The sequence below is a fragment of the Harpia harpyja genome, chromosome 7 (genome assembly GCF_026419915.1).
Source record: "Harpia harpyja isolate bHarHar1 chromosome 7, bHarHar1 primary haplotype, whole genome shotgun sequence".
Classification (NCBI taxonomy): domain Eukaryota; kingdom Metazoa; phylum Chordata; class Aves; order Accipitriformes; family Accipitridae; genus Harpia; species Harpia harpyja.
The window spans coordinates 22059896-22081099 of record NC_068946.1 but is presented as its reverse complement, the minus strand read 5'-3'; the positions used below and the strand labels follow the sequence as shown (position 1 = coordinate 22081099).

General features: G+C 40.9%; 2 protein-coding genes across 5 annotated transcripts in view; one reads left to right on the top strand and one right to left on the bottom strand.

The window, feature by feature from the left end:
- The window catches only part of PMS1 (PMS1 homolog 1, mismatch repair system component), a 53286-nt gene extending 39565 nt beyond the window's left edge, over nt 1-13721 (bottom strand). For both annotated transcript variants that reach the window (XM_052791388.1, XM_052791389.1), the window contains exons 1-5: nt 13683-13721; nt 10491-10644; nt 5480-5662; nt 3306-3408; nt 1475-1638 (exon numbers count right to left, since the gene is read on the bottom strand). In XM_052791388.1, coding sequence (XP_052647348.1) covers nt 1475-1638; nt 3306-3408; nt 5480-5662; nt 10491-10622 — 582 coding nt within the window. In that variant the 5' untranslated portion in view covers nt 10623-10644; nt 13683-13721. The remainder of the gene's footprint in view (nt 1-1474; nt 1639-3305; nt 3409-5479; nt 5663-10490; nt 10645-13682) is intronic.
- Nucleotides 13722-13833: 112 nt separating this feature from the next.
- Nucleotides 13834-20614, top strand: ORMDL1 (ORMDL sphingolipid biosynthesis regulator 1). Of its 3 annotated transcripts, none has more exons than XM_052791393.1 (5): nt 13834-13916; nt 15020-15172; nt 15466-15659; nt 18068-18219; nt 19721-20614. In XM_052791393.1, exons 3-5 carry the CDS (start codon nt 15486-15488, stop codon nt 19854-19856), a joined length of 462 nt encoding a protein of 153 aa, XP_052647353.1. In that variant the 5' UTR covers nt 13834-13916; nt 15020-15172; nt 15466-15485; the 3' UTR covers nt 19857-20614. The 3 variants fall into 3 exon arrangements, with proteins under 3 accessions (XP_052647353.1, XP_052647355.1, XP_052647352.1); XM_052791395.1 differs by having other exon boundaries at nt 15017-15172; XM_052791392.1 differs by lacking the exon at nt 13834-13916 and having other exon boundaries at nt 15017-15172; nt 15479-15659.
- The last annotated feature ends 590 nt before the right edge of the window (nt 20615-21204 follow it).

Sequence of the window (21204 nt, the reverse complement as noted above, 5' to 3'; positions counted from 1 at the left end):
GCTTTTTGAATACCTCCAGGGATGGTGACTCAACCACTTCCCTGGGCAGCCTATTCAATAAAGAAATGTAATAGTCTAATCGAAGGGGATGAAATCAAAATACCATAAAAAAAACATTTGCAACTTGTGAGAGAAGGCAAAACAAACACCAATAAAAGACAAAATTAGTTTTAACAACCAACATTTAAAGACCAATACTGTGAACCACTGCTAGATATGTCAAGGAGCTTAACACAATCTAAGTACACACCCCTGAGATCTCTGGTTTCAAACTTTCTGTAGTCCCAATGAAGTAAGACTGAAAGTAGCTACACTTTCTCAGCTTTGGAATACTAATTCTGTAGCCACAAGGCTGGGTGTTGTTTTTCACAGTATCTACACTTTGATATTTAGAAATACATACATAAATATAATCAGAGCATATTATACAACTCCAGAAAGTGATGGGCAGTCTGTTGTCATTTCAAGAAAAGCACGGTGTCATTCATCATCCCCACTGAAAAGGAACTGAACTGTGAGTGATTGGTTGATAGAGTAACTGATCAAAATTGCTCAATGAACAGGCCAAATAGCAAGATCAACACACAAAATTATTTTAGAACAGAAAAAGAATTGCTGTGGGATCTGGCCACGAGATGTCACTCTCTACTTTGTGGCAACTTGGAAATTCATTAGCATAACTTTCCTCTCAGAGGTGTCAAAAGCAGCCAATAAAATTAGCTATGTTAAATTGGGGTCAGGTAAAGGAGAACTGCTCAGTGTGTCATTTCTGTAGCTGTGTGTGTAATTTCTGTATCTGTGCTGTAGAATTACTGTTCAGTATGCTGTGAAGTCAAAGTAGCCTCCAAGCAGCCTCTGAATTTGTTCCCCCAAGTCTAAACAAAGAACAACTAGCTCAGTTACAGCCTGTTGTTATATTGTTACTCTTACACCAACGTAGCAAATTGTTTTGAATTTTTTTTGCCTTTTTAAATAAAACCATCATTATGTATTGAGCTCTTAGGACTCGGCATACAGCAAGCTACCTGTATGTGCTATAGTGTCTATCTAGATAAATAGCCTAACCAAGTTTTTGAGAGTTTTTTCAGTTGGCTTAGGTTAACACTTGATCAAGTCCCATGGTCTAGTAAGGTCTCACTTCTCTGTTCTGCAGACCACCAAAATCTTTACTAACCACTAGCACGTAAAATCATTCTTACACCACTAGCAAGTAAAATAATTTTTATACTTCATATATCTAACCAGGCATCTGTTGCAGCAGACCAAAAAGATCCAAGCCTGAGTTTTAGAAGTTTAGGATCAAAATCTGTAACCATCATAAAATACACACCTATGAAGGGAAGAAAGAAAAAAACCAAACCTGTGTTGAAAGAAAATTCCTAGGAATGAAAGATTTTCTGTAAGTATTAGATGAACAGCATAAGGATCAGTTTCCGATTAATTTAAGATAGCTGATAGAGAAAAACTCTGTTACCTTATTATGTGTTAAGGTTATCCTCAGGTCCGGTTTTATGATACCATATGCTGTCAGTAGATCTTGGACTTTTTTCAGTTCTTCCTTACATTTTCTATTTGTTGAGTAAAACTGCTTTCTTACAGGAAGATTCTTAAACAACCTTAGGACTGTTACTGTAGTACCTGCAAGCAGGCGACAAAAAATAAGTAGAAATTACACTGAAAGCATACCACTGACCGGATACTGAGGAAACTTCATTTTTACTTGAAGACACCTGTCTGTATGCTACTGCATACAAAATAAACCATAGTAACACTAAATTAGATATTAGCATGAGAAGAAATATACCAAATTAGCAGTCATCCTTCCCCAAAACGTACCCATAGAGCTGCAATTCCTCTCCTTTAGAGTTACGATTGCAACATTAAGCTTTCTTTGGTACACACTGACGACAGCGAGAATCAGCACTAAATAAAGCTGAAGACTCTTTCAGTGCATATTGAGTTAACTTTCACTAGTAAAATGATTAACAGACTAGAATCTAATTGGACATATCTGGAGGCAAAGGAACACTGGGCTCCATTAAGGCCCTCCACAAGCATTTGCTTCAGGGTAGTATCTGAAGAGCCAGATACCTCTGCTCAAGGCAAAGTACATAGTAAGAGGAGGAATATTCATCAACCAACACAATCACATAAATTCCTAGCCCGTAAGGATGTTGCAAAATATTAAATATATGTCACAGAATTCAGTCAATCATTCAACAATTTTGACAAAAGACAAGACAACGCAACCCACAGGCTTTCTGGCTATAGAAAATACTACAGTCTAAATCTTAAAAATAGTCCCTGGTTAAAATTAGCTAAAATTAGAGTTCTCAGCTTCAGCTCTTTCTTCAGTATCTGCCCACTGACTAGCCCGCAGCAGCTTCTTTTGGCTTAATGGCTCCCTGCGGCCAGTTAGCGCTGAGGAGGATGGGAGCTGGGTTGGCAGCCAGCTCCCCGTTGCTGTACGAGCACTGCAGCCAGCTGGGGGGCAGCTTATGGGCACAATATTGACAAGCAGCCACTACGGCTCAGCTGGGAAAAGCTGAGCTTTATGGAAAAGCTGCAACTGCTTCCTCAGGAGCTCTCCGCTGTCACAAGAAAGGAGCACCCCTCTTCTGGGAATGCACACCGGCTAGAGTGTGAATGCAAGGACACAGTGTGGTCTTAACGGTCCTCCTTGCTGAGCAACAATTAGCTGAGCAGAGCACAAAGTAGAGCAGATGCCACCCCAAACCTACACCACATCTGAACCACCAAGTCTGCCTCTGAGATGAGGGCAACCTTTAATCTTTCACACAAACATGCAGAAGGATTTCTAGCAACACACCCTTCCTGCAGGTTAGAAAGAACTGTGACTTTGCCTGGTCCTATAGCCATGCTGCTTCCAACAACTCCTTCATATAGCAGCAGGGCAACTCTTACTCCTTTAAGCAAGGATTTTGCTGTGTACAGAAACATTATTTTGGTCCTGAACAAATCCTTCATATACTTATATAGTAAGTCTGCCTGGACCCGGGGCACTGAATTTTTATAGCTTTTATTTCCACTGTCAGCTTGAAGAAGCGAGTCAGAGAAGGAGAAGCTAGTTTATAATTACTATCTAAAGCAACTTCCAAGACATATTATTTCTTACAATAATAACACATTCTCAGTTAACAGACAAAAGGCAAGAAATGTTTATAGCTGCAAAGATTTCATACTCAGCCTTCAAGTACAGAACAGGTATTTCAACATCAAATAGACCCTCAGAGAAACATAGAATACTTCTGTCACAGCGCAACACCAGAACAATGATATCCTACCTTGCCCAAGATGGGAAGGCTTTTTAGAAGTTATATGCCCGTTGCTATCCAAAGCATACTGAGTGCTGAAGTCATCATCAGCTGTCTTTGTTGTGATCAAAACCTGAAAAGAGTGATTTAAAAAAATTATGTTAATCAAGGATTCACAAAGTTCAGAATGAGCTTAGGTAAGCTTTGCTACCACTCCTACCATTGCATTATTTTAATCACCACAGTTACATTTAATTAGTTTATAACATTTTTTTTTCTACAAGTGTTTCTTACAGAAACACTCTGCATTATTACTCATTTTTCCACCCATTTAACTAAAAGCCATGCATTTCTATCACACTAATACACAAAGCATAGCAATCCCTACTACCTACAACACACACTTCTCTCTTCTATTCTAACACAGGTTAAACAAACAACTAAATCAATTGATAATTTCGCATTTTCATCCTTCATGAGAGAAGGTATACTATGACAACTTCTTAAATTTATGTGAGATTCCACAAACATAATAACTACTGTCAAACAAACAGTACCTTTCCACACCCAAACATATCTAGTAATCAGTAGTAGCATGTTTTGTAAGCTATTATGGTAATACACAGATCAGCTTTAGCAAGACCAGTCATAAACCAGAAGTTCAATAAAACTACAGTTCCTTAAGTTCAGGTATCAACATTTTGAACAATAGAGCCACTGCACTTTAACCGCCTAAAAGACACAAAGGTTATCACACATACAGAGCTTCAGGATATTTTGGTTTATTTTAGTGTCTCATAGGAATCATTCAGAGTTCAGCCATGCCTCTGGAGAGAAAAAACAGTAATTGATTAATTGGAAACAACAATATTACAGACATACTTAAGGGCCAATAGTGAAGTACCTCTTAACTGAAACTTCAGGGGGCAGTTTGGGTAGGCAGAATGCAATCAATGCCAGGAGTGTTTAATTAACATAATTACTGATTCAAGGATTAAAGTAATACCTATTAAAGTACTTAATACACTCAGGCCACCTCCCATCTCTTATGAAACGTACCACAGAGCTGATTAAAAACTCAGAACAGATGGCATCCTGCTCTGACGACTCATTAGAAGGAACCAATGATTGAGGTCTGTCATCATCTGTCAAAACACCAACACTTTTGAAAGCATCTTTGGAAATCTCCATCCAAACATACAACCCACTCCTGCTTAGTGCAATGTGAATGTAGCCCAAGGTAGCAAGGAGTCAAACTCTAACATCTCTCCTGGCTTTGACAGTTGACCGTTCCAATCAGACACAGGTATCAGCATCTTCTCGCAGGATCTAATCCTTGGCAGACTTAGAAAGAAGAATGCAAAACTTGACCTTGGCGCAGCATGAATACAGAAAGGCAGAGCACAATGGAACAGATAGATGCTGTGCCTTTCCTTAACAGCCTGAACACTTCTCAGACGGTTCTGAACAAACTTACTTTCAGTCAACAAGTTAAATCCTAAATATCAGTATGCTGTCAGTCCTCTTAACACAAACATATGGATCAGACTCGGATAGGCCAGGGAGCAGGTTCCTGTTTACTCATATGGACAACAAAGTTTGTGCAAGTGCAGTCATATACATGTCAAGGAGCAATATGGAGCCCAGCAAGATCCCATGACTGCTGATCACCTAGATAACATCAAGACAGAAATCATTACTGGAATGGTAGCTATGTGGGCCATCAGTTCCCTGAAATTATTTGTCCTGGCCACCATCTGCTGTTCCTCATTTTGATTTACACTAATTCAAGTAGAAAACTCAGCCATACTCTTTGACATTATATTTGCTGACAACACTAAAGAGAATAAGCCAGTGTTCTAAGAAATCACATATCTATACCCTGATACAAAAGAAAAGGAAACATTAAGCAAACTCTGACCTATTCTGACTGAGGAAAATAAATAGAGCACTGCTGTGACCAGTATGACAGAAAGGCAGGACTGACACTAACAAATCCATACTGCTTCCTAACCATATGACATGACTTCTGGGGAGCAGGGGGAAAGGCAGCATACACAAGCCAAACTATTTGGAAGACATATCCCTGCCAGGCTGCTGGAACAATTTGAAGTCTTTGCACGGATATTTTAATAAAACTTTCACAAACACACACACAAAAATCACAACACAAAAGACTAGACACACTTATAGCAACTGCTCACCTCTGATATGCAGCAAATTGATCCCAAAGCTTCCCCGCGGAAACCGTACGTTGTCAACCTTTCAAGGTCCTCAGAGGAGCTTATTTTTGAGGTGTAGTGTTTAATTGCCATAACTGGAACATCAGCTACCTTGATTCCATTGCCATTGTCTCTTACTTCTATTTTGTTAAACCCATAATTCTCCTAAAAAAAGAACAAAACAGAATGGAGCGCTAAAACAACCAAATGAATTAAGACTCAAGTTTGAAGCAGCTAAGGTTACAGCTTCTAGCCATCCAGATAGAAGTGGGAGTTTTGCTTATTTGGAGAAACTGAGCAACCATTTAATGTCTCTGTTTAAAAAAAAAAGAAAAATAAAACATGTTAGGATAGTAGTGATGGTTTCTCTAATTAAATAATGTAATTCATACCCTGTGGTTTGGAAACAGCATGTTAATATAAATGCAGTAAAATTAAAACAGGAATTAAGTAAATTTTTTTTAACTATGATGAAATTTGCAAAACCTAAGCTCAGAAAGAGATCTATAGTTGGAAAGCTAAAGACTTTTTTACCTCTTTTTACCTCCCTTACCTATTTAGTATCAATTTTTTTGAAATCACCACAAATCCAGCCCTGCATCCATTAAAGTCAGTGGGCCCTCACTTAGAATTGTTTTCATTTTCAGTCTTGATTTATGTGATTTCACTACTTCAGTAGTTTTCCAGTCTCTATATTGTGTCTCAATATACAGATGCTGAAATTCTAATGGGGGCAAGGCATGAATGCGGACAGAAGAAAGCTTGTAAAGAGGTACAATACTTGACAGAAAGAAGTAAAGGTTCCTAGAGGCTCTTTTAAAAACAGCTTTCAAGGAAGCAAAGTTCAATCTTTGTGATTTACCTTTACATACATGCAACACAATTTTACTGAATTCCAATTTAAATATGTTATTTCAATAAGCACCAGTATAAATAGGGTAAAACTCTGAAAATCCAGATAATTAGGAGAGCTAAATGAAAGATGGAATTCAGGTTCTATAACATCTCAAACAGGTGCAGCAAACAAATGCTTCCTTCCAGCTACATTATAATCTGCACATGTAAATTGCACCCAAAAGAATCACAAGCCAGGAGGAGAAAGTAATTAGAGCTGCAGGATCACTAACTAAACTTCTTTTACAGAAGCATGCCTGGCTCTTTGAAAAGATTATGATGTAACATACATAAAAATGTGCTATAGTGTGTAATACATCTAGGCAACTTTAAAACTGCTTTTGCTTAGAATGAACATCTTCAATGAATGGCTACCACCACGGATGCCGTACAGAGTACGTGACAGTTGCTCACAGAAAGCTGACTGATTAAACAGAACTAATTTTATTGTTCCATCTGGGCATATACTGAAAACAGTTACAAAAAAATATAATGTACTCCCAGGGTTATTTCTTGAAGTAAAAAAATTATGCAATTAAAACCAAATGGAATGTATCTAAAGATATTATCTGTATTCACACACAATCTGCATTAGGAAACACCAAAAGCCTCTGAGGTAGGCACAGAACTTATTTAACTGATACACAATAGAAACGTGGGTACATTTCACTTTCCATATTAGTGAACGGTGCTAAAGCTATCTTTGGGTGCAAAACAATGCTTTCGCTAATATTTGAGTCAACCTCCTACTGGGAAGCAGAACAGAACCTAAGCAATACACTTCAACTGAACATAAAAACACATAAGGAGATATAAATGGGAAACCTTCTACCCCACTGCCGTATGCACTAACAAAGGGTTTGAGCATTTTCCAATGAACACCTATTTTCTATTCTAATTTTTACTTCCAGACCACTTAACTGCTTAGGAAAAGTGAGATTTATCTTCTTCAACTTGCATCAAAACGTTACATGAATGATTCTCTATTTCTTTTCTAATATTATTCATTTTCACTTGCACATGTTTTACTTTAAATATTACAATGCTTAAACTTTGTATTCTGTAACACCTTCCACCATGCTACACGACCTAAATACTACTGCGGTCGTCATCTCATGAGAAGTTAAGTTGCTCTACCAGATCACTGATGCCAAACCATATGGTTCGACTTCCTCCTCTTTCACTAATGACTGCATGGTCCCATCTTTGTTTCAGCTACAGCTCTGTTACTCATAAGAACTCTAAGGTCAATTCAGCTTATTAAACTGGCACAAATAATCCACTTTGATTGCCAGGTTACTTTTCTTTTGCATTAGCAAGACGAACAGATCACGAGAGGTAGAAATGTCTAACAATGCCGTGCAGATAATACAGGACTTTGCCTTCCAGGAGATGAGATGGAGCAGGTGTACAGCGGAACCTCACCTTGAGCTAAACTTGCTATGAGAAGGTTCTAAGGATTAAAGCTCCCACTTCATGCATTGGAAAAAAGGTATAGAAACGAGTGTCTGCCTTTTACAACAGCCATTTCATATAATAGTAGCAAACCTGTAGCTAAGATTCATCCTTCCTGAACCGCAACTTTGCTCCAACTACTAACACAGGCTGTTGCTCATCTTCTCTGTTAATTAAAATATGCAGGTCTCAGTCAGACTGTGCAGATTATTCTCATAAATTCCTGTTGTTAGAGATCAGTCAGGGAAACTGGCAGACTGATGCCCATAGAGTCTCTTTATCCATATACAAGCAATTATATTGCTGCATCAATGGTTTTTAGTATTCTTTTAACCTGAAGGCAGGACATCATGTCAAGAATAAAACCATCATTCTACAGATGCTTAACGCACAGCCATGCCACAGAGGCAGTTGACCCCGCTGTTAACAAGGCAAGCTCTAGTATGTTTACATTTCTAAAAGCAATAAAGCTGAGGTTCAAATTAATAAATAGATACCACTTGACACCTTATAGAAAGGCCACAGTTCAGTTTCTAATCAAATGACTTGCTTTTAATTGTAATTAAAGTAATATCACGTTATCTAAAACTACAATATAAGCTGATGTTCTCCCCAGTGCTGTGTAAAAGCTAGGTGATACACAGTGCAAAGACGCTCCAAAAACATCACCTATTGGAGTTTGGTCAACCAAGAAGTTAACAAGAGTAAAACACTAGTCAAACCTTCCCACTACAACTGACCACTGCCATGGTTTCTACCTGAGAACTATTCCACCTGCAGGTTAACTCCTATCTGTCTCCAAAAAAGTCATTCCTGTCTTTGTTCAGGCAAGCTGGGTAACAAGTCTGAATGAATCAGCTAGCCTTCCTAATCCATCTGAAAAAGATTAAAACAATTAAAATGTTGCCAGTTTCAGGCAAAAACCATCAAGCTGTAAAATGAAATTTCAAAGTTTCCGTTCTCTATTACACTTTTGAACTAATCCAGAGTTAATGTGGTTGTTGAGCTCTATTATGTGGTTGACCTTATTTAAATTTCACGCACGGAAAATAGTATTTTGATATAAAAATATTCTTATCACAAAAAATCCCAGAAAAAAATCCACTATTTTACAGTATTACTGTGTACAGCTGTACAAAGTGCAGGTTTTCTCTTCTCCCCTAGTACCCACAGAAGAACAATCAGCAAATCTCATTTACTCACTGACAACCTGTGTAAAGCCAGGTTGGTTGGTTTGTTTGAGAAATACAGTGATTTGGATTGGGCTGAACTGACAAAGAATGTAACAGCAGTGCAGATGACTCATGCACTGGAAATGGTTGAAAATGCTCTTTTTAATTGATTTTGGACCTCCCACTATGGAAACAGCTGGTTATTGCACTGTGAAACGCACGCTGATTAGAGGGCTTTCTCCTCTGGCTATCTGCATAGCTATACATTGGCACTCCAGTAAAAGAGACAAGGTTTGTTCTAACAATTTTTGAATGCTCCAAAGCCTTCTGTTGATTTCTTGCAGTTCTTGATCGGCTCACAGGATCTGATTCTGACACCCTTACCCCCAGAACTATGCACACACTACTCACTTTGGAGTTACTCATGAAGCAAGATACTATGCAGTCTAAATATTGAGAAGACAGAGATCATCACAGACCATTGTGAAGACAGAGTATCTTCAGCTCATTTAGGGCAAATAACAAATAAGCATGTTCCTTGGCATCTGCAGGAAACCATACTCAGATGGAAAACACTTGAGACTCATTCAGAAGGTAGCAGTGACATGGACAAAGACACAAGCAGTAACTGAATTGCCCACCTAATTAAAAGCATTTGTCTAACACTTAATTCAAGAATAGCTTATACATTCACTGTTATTTTCAGGAAAGGAAATTGGATGCAATTCTGGATACATCCATTTATACAGACTATAACAACACACGTTCTTACTAAGTAGGAGATACTGCTACTATGCAGCTGTTGACAAAATACTGCAAAACCAGAAATGCTCATGGCAGCAAGAGAAGCTGATCTGTTAGCCATTTTACCCAATTTGGGAAAAAAAAGCACAGGTTCTTTATTATAAGCGATATTTTCTATTTTCAGAGAGTATCGTTGAGTGAGATGCCAACTTTTTTTAACATCTTATAAAAATAAAATGTTAGAAGTAGCCAGAGCTCACCATGTTAATTAGGGACCATGTGGTAATTTATATTACAAAAACATCTAGCATGTCCATTGACCTTTTCCATTGTTTCCATCTTCACCTTCCTGACAGTATTTTGTAATGAGCATTAAATATGCCAGTCTAGCAGTGAAACTGAAGTCCAACACCTTTTAAAACAAGCTATTAGTCAGAAAAAGTAATTTGTAAGTAGGAAAAGAGATATTAAAGAAGTTGACAGTTTTTCCCCAAGATACACTCAGAAGCACAAATATGCCCTACTGTTTCAGTGAGGCCTCAAAAACGTTAATGGAAACTGATTTTGGACCATTTTTATTTGAGGTTAAAATATATATCTACAAATACTACTAATACCCTTCCATTCCCCAAACCATGACAGCCTAAAAAATACATTTGCGGTGGAACAACTTTCCTTGCATCTTATTTTACATCCAATTCTTTTTAAGAGAAAGAAAGAGAACTTACCAGTTTAATATCAATATTTGTGGCATTGGCATCCAAGGAATTTTCTATCAGCTCCTTCACCACACTGACAACTGATGTAATCACCTGAGAACTTGAAAGGAGACGAATAGTCTCTGCTGACAGCTGTTTCATAGTGCAATAAGATTCAGAGAAACTGCATAGAAAGATAACAGAAAAAGAATGTAAAAGACACATTACAAATACACATTTCTAAGTAATTGTTTCACAGCAACTTTTAAATGTAGGCGAAACATAACACTATGGCTGACGAGTAAAATTTCAAGATACAGAAGGACCCCGCTTCCTCTGCAGTCAGTGGGAGTTTGACTTGTGGAAGAAACAGAACACAGGTCTAGACTAGAAAACACTAATTTAAGTAGATTAAATTTCTAATAAAAAACTTCAAGAATTCAGAGATATACTGAGCAAAACAGTGTATTATCTCACACTTATATCGTCATCTCCTCTAAATTACTATAACATGTGGTTGTGATCTTGCAATGACAACAGAGTAGACGGACCAGATGGTAATGCAGAATGCTAGTCAGAAATGTCTTCAGCTAGGATATTTACCCAGCATCAAGTCTAATTCCAGCACTGATGCAAAAAAAAAAAAACCCCAAACACCCAACGTTTTGGGGTTTTTTTGTGTGTGTTTTTTTTTTTTTTAAAAACTCCTCACATCATTTTTCCCTGCCTACATTTAAAATTTCTGAGCTCAGCACTGCTGTGTTGTGTGTATGATTCATCGAAGAAATACAACCTGAAGGTAACCGTTTTGGAGTTGGGAAAGAAGTGGGGAGGAAGCACAGTGGTGCTAAGGCAGAAGTCATATTCAATGCCAACGTGATCTACTGGCAGTAATGAAAAACAAAACAAAACCAAAAAACTTCTGAATTACAACCTTGTCTTTCTGATCTGACTTACTGTGTGCCCTCAGGCAGGTCAGTTTATTTCTGTGTCTCTGTATCTTCCACTTGAAAATGGAGATGCCTCATACTATAAGCCAATGGAGATTTTTTTTTAATCACTGAAAAACTTAAAAAGGGTTATAGAATTCCTGCTGCATTATAGAGACAGTCTACCATGAAGAGACTGTAAGTGGATCTGTAAATTTTTGCATGCCTTTCTGTTTAACTACCCAAGTACTGTAGACACAATTAACCAATCTCCAGGAAAAATCTGTCAATCCTTGCAGCCAGACGCAAAGAACTCAACAACAGTTTTTCATGCATATGAGAAAGGGAGGAAAAAGAGCATTGCTAGACAGCTCTTTGCACCTCAAGAATGGTTCAAGGCTTTGGTTTCTTCTCTCCACAGTGGCAGTCTTTACTGGGTTATGTTACGTAATGTTATTTACATTGAAAGGCAAACAATCCAGGCAGTCCTGCCCTCCCCATTGATTCAGTCCAAGCTATCTGCTGGAGAACACAGATCACACACTCAGCATCCGTCCCAAGGATATGAGCACGTGTGGAGGAATGGAGCAAACCCAGATTTCCTCCTGACAAGAGTCAGGATACAGCAAGGGACTATGGCCAGCACCCCAGGGCAACACTATCCTGCAGGGTATATGCAGTTGACACAACAATTACAGGACACTCCTCTGCCGCGATATCCTTCTAAAGACTGCCAGTCTTTAAACATAAAAGACAAAGCAAAAACATGGTTACTTGGGAAAAAAAAAAAAAAAAGGTACAGTGTTTTGAAGAGAAAGCAGCATTAATTCTAAGAACGGCAACAAAGAGGTTTTCTCTTTATACTTATTTACTCCCAAAGGGAGTTTGCCTTTCAGATGCGATAAAAAGATCTGACAAATCAGTTTTCCACCAAACAAACTGGAAAAGAAGAGGAGCATGGGAAGACGTGTATTGTTGAAGACAAACCAATACTAATCATGTACACGCATTCGGGAAGGCAGGTTTCCTCACGCGTTATACAGGACTCCCATGTCAAGTGCTTCATGATTTACTAATGACAAGTGCCAGATCAGAGCTGAGTATCTTTATCAAAAGACACTAATTGAGACAAGGGAGGGTCTTAAAACAGAAACGTTGCGGAACCCAAAGACAAATTTTCTATGAGGTGTGACTGATGCAGGCGGTTTGGGAGAGGAACTAGCTCCCGGTGTGCCCTCCCTTTCCCTGGATCCAAACCAGCCCACGCAGGACCGCCGGCTGCTCGCTGGGTAGCAGAGGGAGGATGCGCATGGCCATACAGACACGCTGGCCACATCTCGGGGGCACCTGCTGGGAGGGAGGGACCTCTGGGACTTGCTACCTATGGAAATGCATCCAGCCCCTGATTACTTTTAGCTAAAGATAGGTATTTCAGCTCAAGCCACGTTGCTACCATAACTCCTCACCAACCGGATGTATTACAGTCAGTGCTCCGTGGGAAGGCACAGTATTTTCTGTGTTTGAGCACCATCACTGATGCAATCCTTTGACCCCTCTGAACGAAGTCAGACACCCCAGTGACGGGGGCCCTCTGAACAGCTGTAACACTGCACGCCATCAGGTAAACTGCGAACAAAAGCTCCTTAAACTTCATAGTTGCGGCCTCACAGATTTCTGGAGCAGCACCCAAACCCCACTCCAACAGCCACCTTTCTCAGGAGTCCACCAGCACACGTACTAAGGTAATTCTTCAGTTTACGAGAAGAAAAACAAAAAAAAAGGGGGGGGGGAGAAAAGCTGCAGATAGAACCTGCGGACGGTCACCCTCGAGCTTCCCTAAAACCACACGAACAGCCCCCAGTCCCCAGTTCAGCTTTTCGTCAAGAAAAGCTCGGGGTGCCGCGCCAACAGCAGCGTCGCCGCGCCCCTCGGCCAGGCGAGGGGAGAGCAGCAGCCGCCGCCGCGAGGGACGCGCGGCTCCCGCCCCGGCCAGCGGGAGGACCTGGCCCCGCACAGGGGGACGCCGCGCCGGGCCCGGGCCCGGGCTCGGGCCCGGGCCCAGGCCCAGGCCCGGGCCCGGGCCTACCGCGCAGCCCGGGGCGGCAGCGGTTCCCGCCGCGGTGCCGCCAGCTGCCCGGGAGAAGCGGCGTCCCCGCCCCGGCCGGGGCCTCGGGGGAGGCGACGGCGTTTCCCGCAGCAGGCGGGCGGCAGGCGGGCAGCTGCCCCGCGCCGCCCCTGGTCCCTCCGCCCTTCCCGGGCGCCCGCCCCCCGCAGGGCCCCGGGGCTGCGCTACCTGCGCGTCCGCGGCGCTGCTACTGCTGCTGCTACTGCTGCTGCTACCGCTGCCGCTGCCTCTCCCGGGGCCTCTCCCGCTCCCGTGGGCGGGGCGGGCGGCCCGGCCCGGTCCTCCCCTCCCCTCCCTTCGCCAGCAGCCCTGCCCACGGGGGCTCTACCTGCGGCCCGCGCTCCGCTCCTGCTCCTCAGCGGCTGCGGCCGGTGGCTCTTGGGCCGGCGGGTCTGCGGAAAGGTGGGGCCGCGCCCGGGAGGCGGAGGACGGGACGGCGGGCTGGGCCGCCGCTACCGCCTGCGCGCCGGTGCTTGCGAGAAGGCCCTGGGGCGCTCGGCGGCTGCTGCCGGGCCGGGCCGGGCCCTGAGGCGAGCGGCGGGGCCCGGCGGGCCGGGGCGGCGGGAGGGGGGTCCGCCGGGGAGCCCGCACGGTGCGTGGCCGGGAAGGGAGGCGGCTCTGCGGGGAGGCCCCGGCTCCTGCGAGGGGGGCGACCTGCGCGCCGGGTCTGCGGGCACAGCGTCCCGCTGCTTTGGAGCGGCTGGGCTCCTGGCGAGGAGAGAGGGAAGGCAGGGGTACAGCGAACTGGGAGAAGGTCCCCATCTGATTAGAGGAGAAACATGGGGGAAAAAAATAGGAAGGGAGAGTAGATTATCTCAAGATGTGTGTCTAGGGACTGGCTCACCGGCGGTGCTGCATCCCGGGGAGGGAGGAAGAGTCTCGCTTCAGCCGTCTCGGGTAACGTGTTCCCTGCACGTACACGTTTGGAAATACTTTGCAACAAGTGTTGGTTAAAATCGGCATCGCTCCCGTTCAGTTTCAGCTTCTTCGCACCTATTTTTATTCTACAGCCTACTGTTAATACCGCAAGATAGTTGGGTATTACAATGCTCTACAGCACCAAGCCAGTATAAGAAACAAAATTCCTCCCGAAAGCAAGCTATTCTTGCCGGTTAAACGGTGCTTTTGTAGACTGATTCAGAAGGAAGTTAAAAAGTCTCCATCCCAGTCCCATAAATGAACATAAATAGTCTCACAGATCACATGAGTATGAAGTACACAATGGGGTTTTTTAATTATCATTACAAATTTTAGTACAACAGGATGAGAGTGTCGCTTCCAGTAACTTCTGTCAATCTCCTGAAGAAATCAGCATTACGAAATTGTTCTGTGTACGTCTGTCACTTAGAAAACTTTTGAACCCGTTGGCTAATTTCAGCCAGATTTGAAAGATTGAAATGTCTTTCTGAAAACTAACAGATGGGGAGAGGAGGAAAATCTGAAGTCTGCACTCTGCTGCAAAAAAACCCAGGCATAAATTAGTCCCTGTTTGTTCTTTCTAGCAGTAGGTGGCTGGGCAATCGGTATACACAGAATTCTTTGCTAGCCGTTACATGAACAAGAAACAAGAGGAAAATTGTGGAAAAGAACTGCAGATGTTGTCGTGGATGGAGAAAAGAATTTAGAGGACAACAGTTACAAAGCTTGGTTACTTACAGGTTTGCAACTTCAGCTTCTAACAGCACAGCTTACTATGTTTTTTTAAATATCCCTTCTGTAGCAGGCCTGTGGGTTTTCTTTGTTTGGGCTTTTTTTAAACAAACAGTTCCTAACAGCCCCTTTGTACTGACTTCTCTATAAACCATACTTTGAAAATCTTGAGGTACACCTTGGCTTACCTTGGCTTACTGTGTTCCTTCCAGACCTGCTTATTTAAAACAGCCTTTTCCCAAATTTGAAAATTGCATATGTTAAGTACTTCTCTGTAACAGTAGTCTTAATCTTCAAACAGATCTGTTTTTTAGGGGAAAAATGAACGTAGGAGTTGCCCACAGCGAGGTAAATCCAAACACGCGGGTGATGAACAGTCGTGGAATGTGGCTGACATATGCGCTCGGAGTCGGCATGCTGCACATTGTCTTGCTCAGCATTCCTTTCTTTAGTGTCCCTGTTGCCTGGACTTTAACAAATGTGATTCACAACCTGGTAAGTACCCTCTCTTGTAACAAAATTTTAAAACTTGTTCATACGTATTTATTTTCAGTAGCAGGAGAAGAGAAAAATAGCCAGGCTGTATGGATAATGAAATCCAGCTAGCCAAAACACCACCTCTACTTGGCTTATCCACTATTAAATGAGTTGGCTGTTTTGGGGAGGAGGAGTGATACGTGATCACTTTGGGTTTAAGCACAAAAGACCTGAAATACTCCTTACATAGTTTATGTGTTCTTTTAAAAGGCATTTAATTAAGCTAGAATCTTGCAAACATAAAATCGTCATGCCAACTGACTTTTACAGTGGTTTTTATATTACTAGAGAGCTGTGCTGAATCCATAAAAATATATTACATTTTTAATTCTTGGATATTATCTACTAACGTTTCTACATAAATCTGTTAGTATCCCAAAATGTTTAATTTCAGCACTTTACCTGTTTCCATGGACAGAAACATTTGTGTTCTTTTTCTTCTTGCTTTGATTTCTGGTCAAGCTAGATAAATTTTAGCTTAGAATGACTTCAGCATACAACTTTGTCACTATGCATGACATAAGAAAAATCTTACTTGAAAGCAGTGGGAAAAACTGGACTACCTTGACCCAAGCCCTGAAACCATTTGTTATTCAGTGGGTTGTGATTTGGATGATGACTTTTGTATGCAAAAGGATTTGGAAACTGAAGACCTTAAGAATCTTTCTGCCTCCTCTCCCCAGGATACTATAATTTTTGTTGTAATCGTTTAAAGTAATGCAAGTATGTGTACTGATCCTGCCAAGCTTAGAGAAAAGAGGGCCATAATCCAGCAATTTACATCATACTTGAGGTTTGCTAACTCAGCTTTCTAAGATTAACAGCAAATAGTCTTGAGAAGAAGATAGCTTCTTCCTTATTTAGGAAAATGATAGTTCACTTTAAAGACTGAGGTTGGATAATAGCCTCTTTAATCCTGTTAAAAAAAATAACCTTTTTAATTCGAGCTTTTTATTTTTGTAGATAGGTTTAAAACTAATAGTGGGATTGTAAGCATCATAAAAGCATTTTATACGTTATCTTGGACAGCATCAGACATGCCTGACTTTGGAGGATGTTGGCAGAGACAAGTATTACTGAATATTTCCCAAATGCCTTACCAAATTCATTGCAAATAGCTATAATGACAACAGGGATGAGAGCATGCGCTGGCAAGTAGTTTACTAGTGAAACACTAGAAGATGAGTATAAACTGCAGGTTTGGATATTTCAGCATTTAAATGGTACTTTTTTGGAAACAAATCCTTGAAAGGTTTGACAAACAAAAAAAATCTTGGATTTCCACTAATGGAAAACTCTTAGCTGACCTTGAAAGCATTTTTGGTGGTCCTTTCTGCAAACACCAGTGTGAAATAAAATATATAGTAAGCATTTGGATCTGTCCTAAAAGTGCCTTTTTAGTTAAGTTATTAAAACTGAGATGCGGCAAACATCATGAATCGAAGAATTAATTAAGCAAATTGATTCTTTCAGGTTAATAGGCCTCCGGTCAGGGGGCTGTTCCAAAAAAAAGTAGAAGACGACGTGAAGTGACTTGCTCAAATTTCACCTCCTTTGTAAGAATTTGGAAGAAATGTGATTTTTCTACATAAAGCTTTCTATAACAATTTCTGTATGTGCATAAGAACCTGAAAGAAAGAAAAGGAAGTCTTTGATATCTTCTGATAGAGGCTCTTGATTCGAGTTGCTGTGCTCTCTTTGATAGAAAGCAAATGTGTGTTAGAACTGGAAGAGGGCAGGCAGTCCTATCTGAAATCAATGGGCCTGAATTGATCTTTCAGAACAGGCCAGACATGGCATGCTCCCATCAAACAGAAACAATCACAAAGAAAGTCCAGTGTGGTGAAGGACAGCAGCAAAGAGATGGACAGATGGTGTTCAACAGATTGCTGATAGTCAGCTTCTAAGTATTTGAAGCTGCTGGGGGGCTCAGAAAGCTTTCAAAAGTTCTTGTAACATTGCCAGTATTCACAGATAGATTTTTGCTTTGTGCAGACTCTACCTCATAACTTAATTAACACTGTGTCAGGAAAGTGGTAATATAAATCGGCAGCCCTAAACTTGTTACAGTGCTTGTTAAAATTCTGTGGATTTCATGCAATTTTTGCCATCTAATGTGGAAGGCAGTGGATCGGATGTCACGTAGACTTTGGCTTTAATTCTGACTGTGCCACTGACTGCACAACCTTGGGCAAAATCAAAATCTTGTCTCTTCCTTCGTCTTCGATAATTTGTCATTACAGGCTAGCAGCTCTTCTGGGTGAGGATTCATTTACTCTCTTTTTTTTACAATGCATTGAACAATGTAACAGTTATTAAAAAATACAGCTAAAAGTGCCACTGTATTCACTTTTTATTTTCCCCAGGGAATGTATGTGTTTTTGCATGCAGTAAAGGGAACTCCTTTTGAAACACCTGATCAGGGGAAAGCTAGGCTACTAACACACTGGGAACAGCTGGACTATGGAGTACAGTTTACATCTTCAAGAAAATTCTTCACAATCTCTCCTATAATTCTGTGAGTTCGAAACTGTATTATGGATTAATTGAGTCACAAAACCTTGACTTCAAAAGCTGCAACAAAATGGGTTGCAATTTACATTCTAAAAGCATTTTCTTTCTTTTTTTTGCTTGTTTGTTTCTACATCACAGAGGTAGGGAGTACATATTTACAGGCCATATAATCAACAATCTTTCTTCCTGCAGCTTTTGACACTCCAGTTCACATACTGAAGTCGAAGTTTGTAAACAGTTAATAATGGGGCAGGTTTTAAAGATTAGAAACGTTGTGAGGAAAACTTACTATTAACTCTTGAAGTTCTTTAAGAGATTGTGAAGTCATAAATACTGAAAATCTAAACTATTTGCCTTTAGCACATGACAGCATTTATTAACCATTTTGCAACTTGTGAGTTAGGAGGAGTGTGGCAGTCCTCACTGAGTGGGGTCCAGGATTTTGCTTGTTGGTTTTGCTTTGTACGGATTGTCTTCTGTTTACACTAGTTACGTAAATAGGTTAGAAATTCTACACCGCCTGTCTCTGTTGACCAAAGTATGGTTGTGTAACTAAAGGAAATCAGATATGTATTTAATATCCAACTCTAAAAAGGCTTTCTGTTTTTCCCTAAAGGACATTGTCCACTTGCATGGCAGGGGGCGAAGGGAAGATCCGGCATCGGGTTTAGAACATTGGTTCACAAAGGATAGAAACTGAAAAAATATATATATATAAAACTCCTCAAAAAAAAAATCCTCTTTCTTCAAAGATTGCTTCCCACTTTCCAGTGGGAATTTTGTATTCATAACACTTGCGTGTGGTTCTCTTCATGCACTAGTAATGCATAAGTAGCTGAGCACATGTCTCCGTTTTGCTGGGAAAAAACCAAACAATCTGATAGCCTCATTTCTGTGACTAGTTTTTGCAAGGAATGAGATGAAATTATTGGCTCAAAGCGTAAAGAAGTTGGTAGTGAATTGGATTTTCTGAGGCAAGTTTCCTTATTGTTGCAGTTGAACAGGTTGTGGACTAGCTTAAAAGAAAAATGTACTGGAAACATCTGCCAGACGGGAAGCATTTTAAAATCACACCAATCACAGATGTGCTCAGCATAAATTATTTTTGCACTGAAAAATGTCAAATGCTTTGTCACTGAGCTTGCTACCGTAGCAGAACTGCGAGTGTTTTGGTAACAGATCTTACACTATTTAAAACCTCTATCATAAATCAGGCTTGTAGCTGCAGAAGTCAGAGAACTTGAAAGGCGGGGAGAATGTTGGAGGCAAGTACTAGCTGAGAGTTGCTTTTTAGCACCTTGAGAAGTATGGGAAGAAAAGACTTAGTCCGTAATTTTGCTGCAGATATTCTAGAACCTCAGGTGAGATATTTAATACAGGAATAGATCGGTTGTTACCCAGTAAAATATTACTGATTACTAAAGCACTTTTTTCAACTATGCTTTGTTTGTTTATTTTTTAGACCAGGGTGTCATCGGCTAAGCTTGCTCCCTTTTCTCCCACAGGTACTTCCTGGCGAGTTTCTACACAAAGTATGATCCAACACACTTTATCCTCAACACCACCTCTCTCCTGACCGTGCTTATCCCCAAGCTGCCACAGTTGCACGGGGTTCGAATCTTTGGCATCAATAAATATTAAGCAGAAGGTTTGATGCTACTGCTGCTCCCCAGGTGAAGGAAATGAGTAGTCCGCTGTGCCATGTATCTAATCGTATTCAATGAGGGATGCTTTTACATCTGAGATACAGTTCCTACTTCCTGCAGCAGCATCTGGGATGAAAGTTGAATTTATAAGATGTCTTCAAATACTTAAATGTGAATTGGAAACCTCTATAAGAAAAATTTCCATGAAGAACTGGGCAGGCCCAGCTCTAAAGCATAATCCCCGCTAAGACTGTATATATGCCTGGCTGATGCAAGTGACTTGTAAAGAAGGTGCGAGTAACAGCTGAAACGGGGAGCAGTGTTTCACAAATACCCAGCCAACCATAATGCAAATGGTAACTTTACATATAAATCCAGGGTCCTTGATGCCAAGGACTGGTGAGGCCGCATTCTTAGGTTAAGTGAAAGTAGCTAGTTTCTGCTGTGTGGATTGTAGGTGGTTGTGCTTGTTATTGCATTGTAAAAGTTTGTCTCACAGTAAATACTGCGACAGCTAGCATAAACTGATGGTGTAATTCATGCCTTATCTGTTCTTGTGATTTTTTTTTTTTGTCACAAAGACCGAAGAAAGTCCTTAACTGTCAGCTCAGGGGATTTCTACGTCAACTTGATAGCTCAGTTTATGTATGCTTTTACAAGTTGCCACTGTTGTGTTTATTTCATTTTGCTCACCAGGATACTGACTTTTCTATGTGTAAAAGGGACAACCTGAAAAATTGAAATTTCTTTTAAGGTGTGGATTTTTTACTGTTTTCTCTGATACTTGGCTGATGGGTTATTTTTCAGTAGTTGAGAGGCCTGTAATGGTGGGGGAAAGGGTTGCTGCTGTTGTAGGAGAAACAGCTCCATTATAGAGCAAGTGTCAGAACACGAATGAGAAGCTCTGTATAGGTCGTAATTTAGAATAGAAGCCGAGCTAGAAGTAGGTGAATAGGCAAATCACATGGACTAACTGTATGCTTTTGCAGAAAAAGGTGTGGATAATTTGCATGTCTTAGAAATGTGGAGGAATGCTGTGTTTTAGGTGTACTGTGTAGTACGGAGCGATCTTGTATATTACCAGGTCTGGATCTAGAGTGAAGGAGGTACATCTAGAGTGAAGGAGGTACATCTAGAGCTCTGAGCACTTATTTCTCTGCCTTGGAAAAAGGATTAATTTTGAAGTCTACCAGCCAAAACCGGCTCAGATTTAACAGAAGACTCCATTTAAGACTTGATTTACACTTTGGTTGCAGCGACAGCCAGTGAGCTGGAAAAAAAAATAAAAAGGCAAAGCAAAAAAAAAAAAAAAAGCCCAGAGTGGCATACTTCTTTTCTTGCCA

What these genes read in the sequence shown, in the direction of transcription:
- ORMDL1 (XM_052791393.1), top strand. Translation starts at nt 15,486, where the DNA reads ATGAACGTAGGAGTTGCCCACAGCGAGGTAAATCCAAACACGCGGGTG. An exon ending in CAAATGTGATTCACAACCTG is followed by an intron (nt 15,660 to 18,067) that starts GTAAGTACCCTC and finishes TATTTTCCCCAG; the next exon opens with GGAATGTATGTGTTTTTGCA. An exon ending in ACAATCTCTCCTATAATTCT is followed by an intron (nt 18,220 to 19,720) that starts GTGAGTTCGAAA and finishes TTTCTCCCACAG; the next exon opens with GTACTTCCTGGCGAGTTTCT.